The sequence below is a fragment of the Pterocles gutturalis genome, unplaced genomic scaffold (assembly GCF_000699245.1).
Source record: "Pterocles gutturalis isolate BGI_N339 unplaced genomic scaffold, ASM69924v1 scaffold47702, whole genome shotgun sequence".
NCBI lineage: Eukaryota > Metazoa > Chordata > Aves > Pterocliformes > Pteroclidae > Pterocles > Pterocles gutturalis.
The window spans coordinates 30,909-46,005 of NW_010109502.1; the positions used below are offsets into that span (position 1 = coordinate 30,909).

The following is a 15,097-nucleotide window of genomic DNA, read 5'->3' on the forward strand; positions in this document are numbered from 1 at the left end:
GGCAACATAGCTCATGAAGGTATCATACCCTTCAAGAAGCTTGACCAGGGACTTGTGGTTGTTTCTTGCTTCCAGTCACACACAAATGTGAACTGGGTGCTGTCATATTTTTACCTGATTTTTTTTTAACATATTTTAAAGGAAATTATTTTTCATTTTCTGTGAGGCAGCAGGAAAAAAAGCAAGACTTGAACTTATTTTGGTGTCCAAAGGCAGACACGTTTGAAGATAATTTTTTTGTCTGTGTTTTTTTTTCACAGGCCTTGTGTTGTAAAAGATATGAAAATAAATAAACAAGAGACTAAATGGAAAATGGGTAGTGAGTTACCCCCTTCTCCACCACCAACGTTCTGTGAATATTAATCAAGTGCCATTCTTTGAGTATATTTGATTGCTGGTGTAAGACACTCAAAATGACACATTTCCCAATAGGCAGGAAGCTAGTTGTCATGTCAACACTTGTGATTTATTTGCATTTATTTGTGACAGATTTTTATTCCTCTTCTCATTCTGTCACTCAGCAGCAGCAAATTATCCCCTTTTTGGAGAGATAAGAATATCTGGACAACTGTGTGGGAGAACATACCAGAGGGAATGAGCTTCTAAAAATATGGCTCCTGACCTCTCCTCTTTGTTCCACCTAATTTTAGTGCTACCTTGAAGAACAAGTCAAGGCTGCTGAGCTCTTTGGGTAGCATGGCGGTATATAAGACCATCTTGTTTTCTGAGAAGTTGCTTTTATCCATTTCAAAGGTGTCTTAGATTCCATGCTGAGGAGGTAAATAGCAGCTCTGGACCAAGGGTGTATGAAGAACCTTAATTTATCCCAGTTTATAGTCCGACCTCTCTACTGCTGCTGGTATTTCTTGCTGGGAGAAAGCACAGCTCCAATATTCCAGTTATTTGGCACAGTCTCCAGATCAGATATTTTACACCATACACTTTAATTAGCTCCAGATATTCTGAGCTGATGCCAGCAACAGTTTCTGCTGCTTTAGTGTCATCAGTGGGACTACATTTTCATTACTGTACCAGACCTGTGTGACTGCTCTGAATCAGCCATGTAGTCCTTATTAACCTGGAATCCCCAATGCCTCAACCCAGAACCAGGTCTGCAGCCTGTAAACATAGACCTTTGGTCATGCGATTGGGCATGAACCTCTGTTAGATTAAAGCTTGGTAGTAGTTTGTGACTTTTTTTAGACAATCTATATTTTTAAAATTATTATTCTTGTTATCAATGCCTCTGATTTGCATTCTTCTTGCATTCTTAAGAGTCTGTGGATGGGACAAGGCTAGGGAAGGGTAAACTGCAAATTTGTGAATCTCATCTTTGAATTTGGGAAGGCAGTTAGCTCAGTGTCAGAGAATTTCAGTTGTGCCCCTCCAATACTTTCCACTGAACCACGTGTTGCCGTCACTGGAAATACACAAACTAAGGACAATAGCAGGTTTTAGGGGATGGAGAATCTTGTAAGCATCTTTACTAGGCTAGGTACTGTCCTTTTAAACATTCCTTTTATCCTTTTGGGCTCAGTTTGACAAGATCCTTGTTAAAAGTCACAGTTGTGAGCTAAAATCATCGCACCAGCCTCACTCCACCCCTTACAAATTCATTGTTTTCTTCATTGATGGTCTGTCCTCACCCTTTGTAGAAAAGTGAACAAATATGTGAATCTAAGAAGGCTGTAGAAGTGCCGCAGTGTAAAAGATATGACCCTTTATCACTGCAGCCGTCATCTTAAGTCGTATTTTCGTTTTCTCCCTAATTTGCAGTTTTCAAAAGAGCAGTTGAAAGACAGAGATGGCATATTTAGATTATATGCATCCAGAGACGCAGTGCCTTGCTGGTTCTGTTTCATGAGATCCTTTCTCAGCCTGAATTAAATAATGCTTAATCCCCTATAACTCCTGACAATTTGCTGGAGGTGAGCATGTCTCTTCTTGCTACTCCAAGCAACTTTCTGTGTGTCTTCTCCATGTTCTTCTCCCAGTCTTGTTCCTTCTCTCAAGCAATGCCAAGGACTGACAAGGCATTCCATTAGTATGACAATCTTCTCATCTTCGCTCTAGACAGAAGCATTTGATGCCTCTTGCAGTGCACATAACCACTGTTGAGACACTTTAGCTAGTTATGCTATTTCATGCTTGTGTGTTTTCATACCTAGCCTATATTGGCTATAAGAATTAATTTTGGGAGGTGTTTGTTATTTTCACAGCAAAATAGGTTAAACTTTATAGTGCTGGTTTGGGCTTTTTTTCCTCCTTGTGTGTTTACTACCACAAATAAAACCAGGCTTCAAGACTAGGGTATTTCAAGGGGAGGATGGGGATACAATTCCCAGCAGGGTTGTAGAATCAATAAATTCTGCCTGGGTGGCTTTTGAAGTCTTCTTTTGCTCCATATCGTCTTGTCATCAGTTTTCCGATGCATTTATGATTTGCACCCTCCATTTATGGTTTGAACTCCAGTTGCCTGAGGGATGTTTACACAATGGGGAAGGGAATGGTGGGTGTGGAAATGTGGTGAATTCCTGAGTCCAGAGAGCAGTTACAGTTTTAAAGGCTGGAGGCAGATCATGCAATAACATCTAGCTAGTTGGAATGAGGTTAAGAATTCCCTTCACAGGCCTTCTTTTGAGCTGCTGATGACATTTTCAGACAATAGGCCCATGCCTGGGCATTCCTCATGTGTACATATGCTCCCATTACAGACACCCACTATTTGACCTGTCGGATCCAGGAGTGCTCGGAGACCAAAAGGAGTGGGCCGTTTTCGCGCTCCATTGACATCAGCTCCCTTGTTGTTCAGGATGAATATATCTTCATCCAGGTATGTTGGCTTGATACAAATGTGACATGAATTCTGCCTGTGTGAAGTATTTGTTCTGTGGAAGAGAGGAGGCATAATTCTAGGACAAGTTAATGGGACTGTAACTCATAAGAGCTGGGAGTCTATATCTGCCTGCTATAGATTAGCGATGCAGTCTTGGGTAAAACACTTGATCTCTCTGCTCATCACTTTTCTCATGGGGAATCTGATATTTGAAAGTTCATTCATTAATAGTCATAAAAGTCCATGGATTTCACAGAAACTAACTTGGTATTGTGGCTACTTGGAAAACATAAAGAAGCTAGACATGAATTGGAGAGAACAGGAAAGAAGTGTGAGTGATCATTTAAAAAATGGACAGGCTTATGCTGATTTGACAGTCAAGTAATGCTAATGAACCACATAAAGATTTGCAGTGGGAGGTAAAATATCAGAAAGATTGGAAAAAGTTGTTATAGGGCGACTTCAAAGTGGAAGGTGGCTGTAAATTTGTCATCTAGTTGATGACGGTTTCGGAGATGAGGAGAAAGTGACATAAACTGAATGTGAAACTGCTTGGTTTTGAGATTTTCTAAGAATGCATGGGCTGTATGCAACAAGGCCATGTCTCCCTATTTCATACCTGTGGAAGTGTGAGAATGAATAGTACAGTATGGAAGAACACTTCCTGAAGATGTGCCATTTGGGTGAAAACTGGGAGCCAGGCTGCAGTGATTCCAGGTCATAGGAAGCTCAGGAGATGCAGAGATTACAGACACAATTATGATAAGTGCTTGTCACCGATGCTGAAGAGGGGGAATGAGATGAGATGGAGCTTGGATCCAGGTGGTACAGAAAAAACATATGCTTTCCTTTTTGAACAAGACTGGGTTATGTTAAGCTTCTATTTGACTTTCCTGGGGGAACATTTTTCTTGAATGCATCCAAATTTTAAGAAGTTCTGCTCTGTTTATTGTGAAATTGTTCTTTGAAGTGGGAGTTTAAGTGGGAAGGCTGATACTTCTCTGCTGGGATTAGGTGGAGGACTGATCTGGGAGGACTGCAATGTGGAAACCGCATGCACTTGAGTAACATTGGCCAACTTCTCCTGTGAGTAGGGAAGTCTGCTGCTCTGGAGATGACAAATTGCTATGAGAGCCACAGGTCCCCTCATTCCTCCATGAAACCCAGCCTGCTACTGCTTCCTTTGGTGTCATGGAGAGACCTGCTGGTAGAAAACACTGAGAATGTACCCTTTCCAACTTAGTAAGTCACAATTTGACTAGAGGCAATGGTTCTCCAGTCATTAAATTCCCTGTTCTCTGAGGAATATTTTAGAGACTCTCTCAATCTGGTGGTTTATCTCTGTGGCTGAGGGTATTGTGGAACATCCAGTTGTTTATGGCGAGCATGAGGTCTTACAGACATTTCTCATTTCACAGCTCCCACCTGTGTTAAAGCAAGGTTGCTCTGTTTAGAAACTTGTGCTTGCAGTGAGGACATCTGCCTGGTGTGCGCATTCCTCTGCCTCAGATTGCCAGTGGGTGGCTCAAGTTAATAGCTGCTAATTGCTTCAAGTTAAAAAAAAAAAAGTGTGTGCATGTGTTTGTGTGTATACAAGCACATGCAGGTATGTATACATAATACTTCAAGTGCCTTGACTGTCCTTAGCAATGTTTTATTATAGCTTAATGAGTGTTTGAAGTGAAAATCATATACCCACACTTTTAAAAAATGTTAAAGGTACACACTGAACATTTCTGCTGTTTTGGGCAGGAGACTCCCTTTCACAGGTTGTCTATCACTTACCCTCTTTTTTGCATTGCACTTGCGGGGTTTCTGACTGTCCAGCAGCCTGTCATAAGTGGCCTCAGAAACTGGGCATGGATTGAGTCCATGTAGTACCTGAGTAACACACAGACACTTGAGATTTACAGCACATACCTCTCTGAGCTGAAGGTGTGTTAAATCCACCATGTCCAGCATATGGTCGATGGCCTGTGCAGAGTGTTTGCTCTATACATATGTAGTAGTGCTGATATGTCCTGGATGCATCAGTCTCACAAGCCATGTGATGTAGCTGCCTATTATGGGATGTGTCAGATTCAATGTGTGTGCAACGTCTCATGCATATCATTCTGTCTGGATAATCTTGGACAGAAATATGGGAGCCAGGTCTTTTGAATTTCAAATATTAGACAGAGATGAATAAATAAATATCAAATTAAATGTTAAGAACCTGGTGAGGTTTAATGGCTGCATAAAAGATGGGTGCATGAATTCTGATCTGTCTGTGCTGGAACAAATCAGAAGAAATGTCGTGGAGTAGAGAGAGGAACTAATTTCTTACAACTTTCATCATGAAGACAGTAGATTTTTAGTCTAAACCAGTGGTCTATGTTCTTCTAAAGGGAGTGGAGAGCTCAAAACCTCCAGGGGAAATTTTTCTTCTGCTGTTGCACCTATTGTAGGATGAGATAGGTCTCTCTGAATATGCCTTTCTCATTAATATTAGAAGGAACCTAACTATAGCTAAGCGAAGACGTCTTAATTTTTTGACAACTAAAATTAGGGAAGGTGAATCCCAGCTATTGATGTTAACATTTTAGATTATCTGTACACATTTATTTACTAGTGAATATCCATTCTAATCAAGTTGATGAACAGGCCTGTAGTCTAAGATTCTTGGGAAGTATTAACCTGTATAACTGTGGACCAAAAGCAAATGTGATACTATGGTGCATAATGCATAGGGGAAAGAGGAATATGAAAAATGTTATAGTGCAGTTATAAATCAATGATTCCTTATCATGTGGAATGGTGTTGTGCAGCACTTCTGAAAGAATCTTGCAGAATTGCAGTGCAAAGAAACAAAATGAGAATGATCCTGTGCTTGAAAAAAGCTTGCCCATGAAGAGACTTTGAAAAGACTGGGACTGGTTACCAGGCAAAGGAGATAAATAACATAACACATCATGAAAAATGTAAAAGGTAATGAAGAAGGAAGGAAGAAGTAGCTACTAAGAGAGAGAAGGAAGAATTCTTATGAATAAAACAGTAGTTGATCACTCTGAATTTATTGATTGACTTTTTATTTGATTGATCGATAGTTATTTAAGGATGCCTATCACATCACTAAGATTGGATAATTCTGCATAAATTTATACATGAAGAGAAAATCCTGTCCTCTGTTGTATGTTCAGTTCAGTTCATGGGATTGCTCTGATGTAGCCAGGAGCCAGTTTCATCATCATCTTTCATGGTTAATTCATGGAGCTTGCAAAGCAGGTCACTTATTTGTGAGAAAACCTTGGAATATATCTGAATTTATTTACTGTACCAAAAAGGTGCTAATTTGCTGAGCAACCTTGCCATTAAGGTCTGTGTCAGTTGTGTTCAATTATGTAGCTGTGCAGTACTGGAGCCCATCCTTTCTCTGTAGCTGCACCACACCCTTCCTTACTGGTGCCTTTGTGTACTCACTACTGAGAGTAACATTTTCTAAACTTTGGTGCAGAGATAACCTGCAACTGTCTGTAAGATTTGACTTCCTGACAGCTATCTGAACTGCTATTCTCATGTGCAGAGTTTACATTATAAAACCCAGAGGTCAGGGATAGGATTTGTTTTATGTATGAATCTAGTGTATTGATGTTTTGGACAATTCCTGTGGTAAAAATAAGTCAAAGAGGGAATTCTGGGGAAAATATTTTTCGAGTATTGTATCAGGGTTTCTAATTGAATTGTTCAGGTTGCTGAAAGAAGTCTGAAATGCAATACATTAATGAAAATGGAGATTATTTTTCAGGAAATTCTGTTTTGAATGAGAAGGCATTGTTTGGAGAAAAAGTTGTTATTTTTCTCTAAGTAAACAAATAACATCAGTGTTACTTAGTTCTTTAAAGACTGAAGAGAAGAGCAGGAAACAGATAAAGAGGTTCATGTGAAAATGCAAGAAAGCATGAGCAAATGTCATCACTTACTGCAGTGAGTGAAGAGAGCCTGGGCCAAGAAAGTCTTAACAGCTTATTTGTGGTGGTCTGAGAACTCCTAATCAGGGTATGAATACAACAGTGCATTCACTGGAAATCAGCTTTGCTCTGGGACAGTGGTTTCTGCAGAAAGCTACGTTTTTGTGGATAGACCTACAGCTGCCATAGGGAGCTAATTATTGCTAAGTTAAAGTAGTTCCAGTTACCTAAAGGTTATAAGCAAGCTATCTCAGGTACAATAGCTCGGTGATTCTGCTGGGTGCCTGGTGTCCTGTGCTGGATGAGCATGGATGCTAGCAGAGACTGCTGACATTCCCAGCACACTGGTGCAGATTCCTAGCTATGAGGAGAGCAGCAATAATAATGATGTGACCCTTCAGAATATGTGACATGAAGACTGCTGACAGTAGCACTGGTGGCCTAAGGAGATGAGGCAAAGTTTACAGGGAGAGGTGGTATTTTTCTATGAGGTTGGAATTGACAGAGTTAGAAAAGAGACAAATTAGCAGTCGGGCATATTCACAAGATCCTAAGGGACCTGAGGAAGGATTTGGTATCTGAAAATTGTCCTTTTTTTTTTTCCCAGCTGTAGATTTAGATCTCATAAAATATCTTTCCTCTCCCTATTATCTTTTTGTGTTTTCCTTGTGTAAACCCTTCAATGTGTGGCTTTCCTCCCAGAGGTCGTACCAGTCCAGCTCAGCATCCAGTTAGCAGTGTCCCCATTCCTCCCTTAAGCTTCTGTCTCTGTCAGCGCTTGGAGACCCTCAGGGTTACTTTGGCCTTTTTGCTTTGAACTGGCTGTAAGTCAGTGCAGAGATGGGTGATAAATAGCTATCTTGATTGTTTTTTATTTCTTTATTTTTCTCTGGGATGGTGCAGACTCTGCCATCCCAACAGAATGCAGCTGAAGTCAATCTGAAGTGTAGCTCAGACTTCCAGCACTTTCTATGGCAGTACATTATCACTTTTCAATGATACATGGGTACCCCTTCCTTTTCCACTCCCATTGTATAATTTATCAAGGTGTTTAACTGCAGGCTGAAATTCAGAAGGTAGGTCTTGTCTCTCACCTGGCTTCTCCTGCCATTTCTCCTCTTGGAAAGCTTTCTTGGCAGCTTTCTATGCCATTTCATTTGTGATTCGGCCTCCTGGGATCCCTGGGAGCTGCACAGCTCTCTCTTGATTCCGGATTCCTTCAGGTCAGGTTGTGCTGGAACATGTGATTGTCCCATGTCCAAAAAGCTTAGCTGCTCTGGTGGTTGCCTTTTTTTTTTTTTTTTTTTTCTTTTTGGTTGATGTGATGAAGGAAGGAAGGACTGTGAGAGGAGCTGGGAAGTGTCTTGGCTGTGGTTTATAATCCTGAATGAGATGGGGTCTGTGGTACTGCCCTTTAGCAGCAGCAGATGGTGGTTACTGACAGCTTGCACATGCAGCAGTGTGGGAGCAGCTACAGTTTGTTTAGATAGAAGGAATTTCACATGGAAAGTGAAACGTTTAAGCCAAAGTGTTCATCCTTGATACCAATCCTGTGTCTGTCTCTCTTTCACCCTTTGAAGTAATTTTACTCTTAGAAGATTTTTGCTTAATTCAGAGAGTTCACAGCAGGGCAGCGTCTCAGCCTGCTCGTTAGCATGAGTGAGACTGCGCAGAACCAGAATTTCTCTAGATGTTGTGTGGTGCGGCTAAGTGGGACTCTTACAATACACATCTGAATAATTCCTCTGGTTCAGAGGAGCCAACACTCCTGCCAAAAGCTGTTAAACCATTTCAGTCATCTTTTGCATCAGAAAGTCTCCTTAAAACATACACAGTTGTTGGTATTCACCCACAATCACTGATAGCTTCTTATAGAACCTGTGGATAATATTGTCTTTTTTGGATGCCTGGAATCTCAATCAGAGTGCATCCACAAATTTCAGCTGAAGCAGTTTGAAGGAAAATGGCTTTTGTAGAAAATGCCTTTTTTTTTTTTTTTTAAATCTGAATCAAATTCCATTTTTATCAAAGTGGATACTTTTATGAGAACTTTTCTGTCAGGCTCAGTAAAAAGGAAGATATTTATTTTTTATAGCATTAGAGCTGGGTTGGGGGGACATTTCTCTTTCAGGTTTTTTAGAAGGGAAAAAAAAATCCTAATTCGATAAGCTAAATATGTCTAAGCTTATCTCAGACTAGTAGTTTATCACCATTACTGGTTTTAACTGTGGTTGTGAAGGAAAACTTGTAAGTGCTTATGTTTAGTAGGACATAAGTGTGCATTTAAAGTTTATTGGGTATTTAAGGCTAGGCTAAATAAGTATATTTGCTGACTTGTAGTCAGTTATCAGGTGAGTAGATTTCAACTAGCAGCCACAGCTGGGATTCCGCCAATTCATATGGATTCCTGACCTCAGTTCTCAAGCTATCAGTTTAATAGCTTAAATAAGTAGTAAATTTCCCCAGGAATAAAGAAAGGAAAAAGTGTTGTGTGGTGGTTTTTTTTGTGTGGTTTTTTTTTTTTTTTTAAATGTGAAACTTAGGAGGGGAGAAATTAAACTTTGATTTCACAGTTTGGAGCCCTGTCTTTATTTTCATAGAAGCTAAATACACCATGTTCAAATATGATTTTTTTCTTCTATTTTTTGACTAGGAACCAAAGGTCTTAACAGAAATCAATCCATGCAATTTATTTTTAACTTCACCCTGCTTAGCTACGATTGATTTTTATCTTTGCGATCGATGGTAGAGAAAACGGCTTGATGGGACAATGGAGCACTCTCCAACTTGTAGGGTTTGGTGTTTGAGTCTTTTATTGAAAAAATCATTAAAAGCTTATTATGAAACTAATAGGATGAAGACGTTTAAATGATGAACACGATTACACCTGTTTTACTACTGAATAATGCCTGCTACAGCTGATCTTCTCTTTCCCCTATTTAAAATGCTGGACAGCACTCCAGTGGGGGGAAATTAATCCATACAGATGAAAGAAAGTGCATCCCAGGTGCTAGTTGAAAGCTCTTCTTAAAGCAAGACAAGCAGTAAGTAGTTTGCCACTTTCCTGTTCACTGCTGGGTCAATTTTTAGCACTGTTTCATCTTTGCTGTCCCAAATATCAGATTTGGAACTTGAACCTAAATATCTGTTGATTAAAAAAATGATTAACTTTTTCCTTTATTTAATTATTTGACTTTGTTTCTAGGGCTTTTTGTGCTGTACTTTCTTTCATCACTCTTCCCCCTCCCCTCATGTTGTCTGATTTATCAGCAGGATTACCTTGGCAGACTGGTGTGTCTCCTCTGAAATCCTTCAAAAGGAGACTTAATATGTACAATTATGCTCCTCCTTTAAGTTGGTTTCTGTGTGGGCTATGTGCATTTGCATCTCTAATGTGGCTCGTGATGTTTTGTTACCATGCACATTTTCTGCAGGTGTTGCTTTTAAAACAAATCCAGTATATTCTCTCAAGATTACTGGGTCTTATAGCTGTGCTATCATAGCTCTGAAGGGAGAGAGAATTGACAGGGGACTGGGCCAGTATAATAACTGCTCCTTTGTCTTAGCAAAGTGATGGGTCTGACACTCTATAAAGTGGCATGTTTTCAAAACCTGCTGAATTTGCCAGGCAGCTTGAGGGTGTTTTGCACACAGAAACATTAATCCATATGTCTCTGCAGCATAGAGAGACAAATCTCCTCGCACTCGGGGAATTGCATATTGCTTTAATGACTATACAGAAGGTATGATATTAATGAAAACCACGGGGGGATATTTCAGACTAGATGGTACCTATCATTATGTCATTTATGCTGGGGCAGTAGAGGACCTCAGTACACAGAAATATCTGGAAGATGGTTTGTACTGACCGTGGTGGATCATGAGGAAAGAGGAACATTACACTAGGCTTGTGCAGACGTGTTCTTCCTCATCTCCTGAATTTCTTGTGACTGGCTTTGAGGTTAGGTTTGGGAAAGGAGGCACAAATTTTCAATCCTCATACTGACAAATCTGTGCAAGGCCTAGACAGTGGCTGGCTCTGAAAAACACCAAAATCCCTCACTAAAGGTGTGAGCATAGCATCCTGCCTGCTTAACTTGTCCTCACTTGCCCATGCTTTAATCCACCATCTGATTTTGTGGATTTTATGCCCAGAAAAAGGGGGAAAAGGGTACCTAAGGTTAAAGCAGCGAGGAGGGATGCCCGGGCACCCTATGGAGGTGGAGAGCACAGATCCAGGATGCCCTTACAACGCTGATACATGGTTTCTCAAATTTTGGCTTCTACCAATCATTTCATGTTACTGAGAAAGAGTGAACTCTGCAAGCAAAGGAAGTTGCTCCAGGAAGAAAGTGAGGGGTTTATTGGAAATAATACCAAAAGACTTATTATCAACAAGGAAGTTTAGAATTTGGTTCTGTAATGGACTGAGTCACCATTTATTATGGTTTAACTGGGAGGTGAATTACAGGAATCAGAAATGTCTAAATGTGCCTGGTCATCGTGGATTGATCTGTGTTATTGGCAATTTTATTTTGCTTTTAACATTATCAACAGTGTAAAAAGTAGATGACTGGCTCCAGTAACCGCAGGGCACATTATTGTTATCATTGCAAACTACCCGGGCTGATGAACTGTGTAAGAAATAGCCCTCCCTTCTCTTTTAGGCGTTAGCTTAAAGCGTCTACTATCTGTTGCTGTTTCTCACCAAGGTTGTGCCTCTAATATGTGATGTTTCATTGTCAGCATCAGTGCATGTTCCATTAGGCTTTCTGTGAGTTCTTCGAGCAGCAGGAAGCAGGTGGGGTCTTGCTTACCCCAGGGTCGTTTCAGAGATTTAGTGATTCCATGTTTGTTACATCAATACCTGCCCGACATGGGAAATTACAGGTCCCTACATCAGCTATCTGGGAAGATGAGAATGAAGCCTGGCACACTATGATCTACAGTTCTAGGGTGTCTTTACATTCTGGAACCTCATAACACATTCTGCTTGCTTTCCAAACTCTTTTAGATGACACTTGGTTTTTTGGTTAAGCAGAAAAAGAAATAAAATTTGCCCTTAAAGAATCATATTCAGTCATTAACATGAGAAATGACTTAGTATATTTCTAGGCATATCACAGGAATTACGGAGATTAGTAGATTCCATGACATATTTTCTATAATTCGCTGCAGCCTTGTGAACATATAATCTTCTGTGTTTGATGCACTCTGTTCTGTTGCAGGTCAGGAGTGGGGCTGAGCCAGCATACTGAAACTTTCAGGGATTTTGGAAAGAAACTTCTTATGTTTCTGTTCTTAAGTGTCAACTGATGTGAAACCAAACTTTTGTCTTGAAACTGAATGTGGAAGCATTAAAGGAAAGTAGTAGATCATGAGTGGAGGGAGGAAGAAAGGATACAGAGAGAGATAATTGTGTTTAATGACAGACACATTTGTCCAAAGGAATCATTTCCATTGTCCAGAAGCCCAATTAAACACATAAAATAGAAATCCAGAAAAACAGATTAACGAACTAGTCATTAGCAAAGGAGGAGGAAAAAGACAAACCCAGCTAATTCTGTACTGAGCATGACAGATGAGCTCACAGGAAATAATTGGGTGACATTCGTCAAATGTGAATTGAAAGGAGGCATTGGAGGGCAAAACACTATCATAATCTCTGGGATTTACAGTGTTGGAGAGTTGTTCATAGGAAAAGGAAAAGTTCATCAAAATAAATTAAGTTGGGCCTTCCAAAATTCATTCTCTACCACAGTGCTTGCCAAAACTTTATTGAGGGCTTGATCAGTTTTTGGAGCTGTTATAACCGTGCATGTAAATCATGCAAAGATGAGGTCCTGGCTGGGAAAAGCTTCACACAGCTCCTGCCAACAGAATTGTGGGTGGCTTCATATTAACTAGCTCGGAAAGACCACAGGTCACAAAGATTTTGATTTCTAAACCTTTGTCAAGGTGACCTAGTCCAGGTAGAGGACTGAAAGAGAGTTTAGCTAATGCATAGTGAACCTGAACAGTGTTTGAATCCTACCTTAGATTTTCATGCCTGTGTTTCCCCTTGACTTTAACTGTATGTTGTCTGTGTGGAGTTCGTTTGCTGTGATATGGGTCATTCTTCTGCCTTCATACATGGTGTGTGGTATAATGGTGGTTGTTGTTTTCTTCTGGGAGCTCTAAATGCAGTTATGATAACATTACAAGTAAAAATGGGAAACAAGCAGAAGGGGAAGCCTTAGTGTAGAAGCCTGTCCTATTTCTAAACCTTCTTTTCTTTCACGTTCTTCAAACTATCAATAGAAAAACCTTATCTTGAGTTGATTAGATATCAAATTTCATTACCAGTATTATTGTGTCCTTCGCATGACAGCTTCTCTAGGGAAGAAAGCCCCTATCTAGAGGTGATATCATTGCTGAGAATATAATTGATGCTATAGCAATATTCCATGTAAGTTCATTCTGAAATATCACTGTCAGATAAAAGGAGATATATCTAGGAGAGAATCTAGGGCCTTTCTTTTAGCTTTTTTGGAAACTTATGAAGCCAACTAATGACATACGATAAAATAGAGAAGTGCTTTTTGTATTGTTTTATCTTAAAACCTGCAAGACTGCCAAAACAGCAGAATATAGGAAATTCACTGATGTAAGCTGTGTCATAGCCAGGCCTGAAATGGTGCCAGAAAGAACACCCACAGCAAGAGTAAGTGGCTGGTGACAGGTTTAAAATCACATATTTTACAAATTATCAGGGCTAGATCTCATCGATGCATGGCAATAATGTGTAGCCTTTACAGCTCATTCAGTCCATAAACCTGCAGATTTTGATGTCTATCAGTTCCCCCCATGCCCTCGTTCAGAGACATTCAGAAACGGTATGATTTCAGAGAAACTGGTTTTATAGTGACAAAGAGCATCTAAGAGCTTAGCTCCAGCTTTCCAAGACCGCATTCCTTGCATTTACTGTTTGCATTGTGTGGTGCTAGTGTGGATCTCTGCTGTTAGTCACCGTAAAACGTTGTTGGAAGACAACCCTGGCCCCAGGGGACTTATAGTGCAAACAGACAAGGCTGAAAAACAGCAGACAAAAGAGGTATTATCTCCTTACAGGAGAGGAAGAGAAGCACAGAGACTTTAAATGACTTGCCCAAGGTAGTTGTGCTGGAACCATGTGATGAAACCAGATCATCTTCTTTCTTCCACTCAGTACCTTAAGCTTTATACCCACTTTCCCATTTTCATGAGATGTTAAAATCGTGCTGGATTTGAAGCATGAGAGACGGAATGGAAAGTTCAGTAGCACAGCTTAAATAAATAATGCTCCAGCTCTCTCAAGTCTGGGATTTCTTTGGAGTTACAGAGGTGCTTTTAGGAACAGCTGTGCAGGTCATAGAAAAGATATCTGAAAGAAAGGTTTTCAAACCCTCTTTAGAGGTGTCAGCATAGTGTGTCTTGGAAGGGTCATCACTCACTTTCTTTGATGTTTCCACAGGTGACAGCTGGTGGAAGAGCAAATTACTATGTGTCATACAGGCGGGAGCCTTTCACACAGATTAAATTGCCCAAATACTCTCTTCCTAAGGTGAGTGCACCTTTTATGAACACAGACGTAGTATCTTCAATAGCACAGCCTGCCCAGTGGTGAAGCACCTCAGTGGGGTTCCTCTCTGGGGAGCTCCATTTGTTGTGCTACTTGAATGATCTTTCTTAGACACAGATTCTGGATCTTTACCTCTCTCTGCCTTTGATTAGTGAGTGTTCCAGGAAGAGTGGTTTCTTTTTTCCTCTGTAAAGAGCAAATGGGAATGAACAGGTATCTGAGAAAACAAAGCTCAAATCAACTTCACCTTGACCAGTCTTCTGTGAACACCATTCCCCAATCCTACTCTGTTCTCTGTTAATGATTTCTCTGTAAGCCTGGCCATGACACTGAGGGTCCTGGAGAACAGTTAGGATGCTGAGCACTACTGCAGTCTCCATAGAATGAGAGAAGTAGAGGGTATAGCAGCTCCACTGTCCCCATCCTGTGTCTGGATGTTTCCAAGAAGTCATGAACGTGGAGTTGGCTCCCTAAAAGTTGTGCCCTATCAGTGCTTTGGACACACAGAACCATGTATGCTGCTGCTTAGGATATGACTGACATGGTCTGAGATTAACACCGACTGGCAAAGCTGGGAGGAAGAAAAGTTAGTACTTCTCACACAGCTGTGCCTGGATTTGCCTTCTTGGGCCTTAACTCTACCAGATGAAAGAGTGCAAGCCTCAGCAAGGAGAATACATCCCTGGAATTACACTCAAATTCCATAGTGTAGGC

The 15,097-nt window shown here is 40.4% G+C and overlaps 1 protein-coding gene across 1 annotated transcript in view; it reads left to right on the forward strand.

Annotated features, from left to right (window-relative positions):
* The window catches only part of LOC104461407 (VPS10 domain-containing receptor SorCS3-like), a gene marked incomplete at both ends in the record, with an annotated part of 76,668 nt that overhangs the window by 23,704 nt on the left and 37,867 nt on the right, over positions 1-15,097 (forward strand). Inside the window, 2 exons of the mRNA XM_010072998.1 lie at positions 2,715-2,833; positions 14,276-14,365. Coding sequence (XP_010071300.1) covers positions 2,715-2,833; positions 14,276-14,365 — 209 coding nt within the window. The remainder of the gene's footprint in view (positions 1-2,714; positions 2,834-14,275; positions 14,366-15,097) is intronic.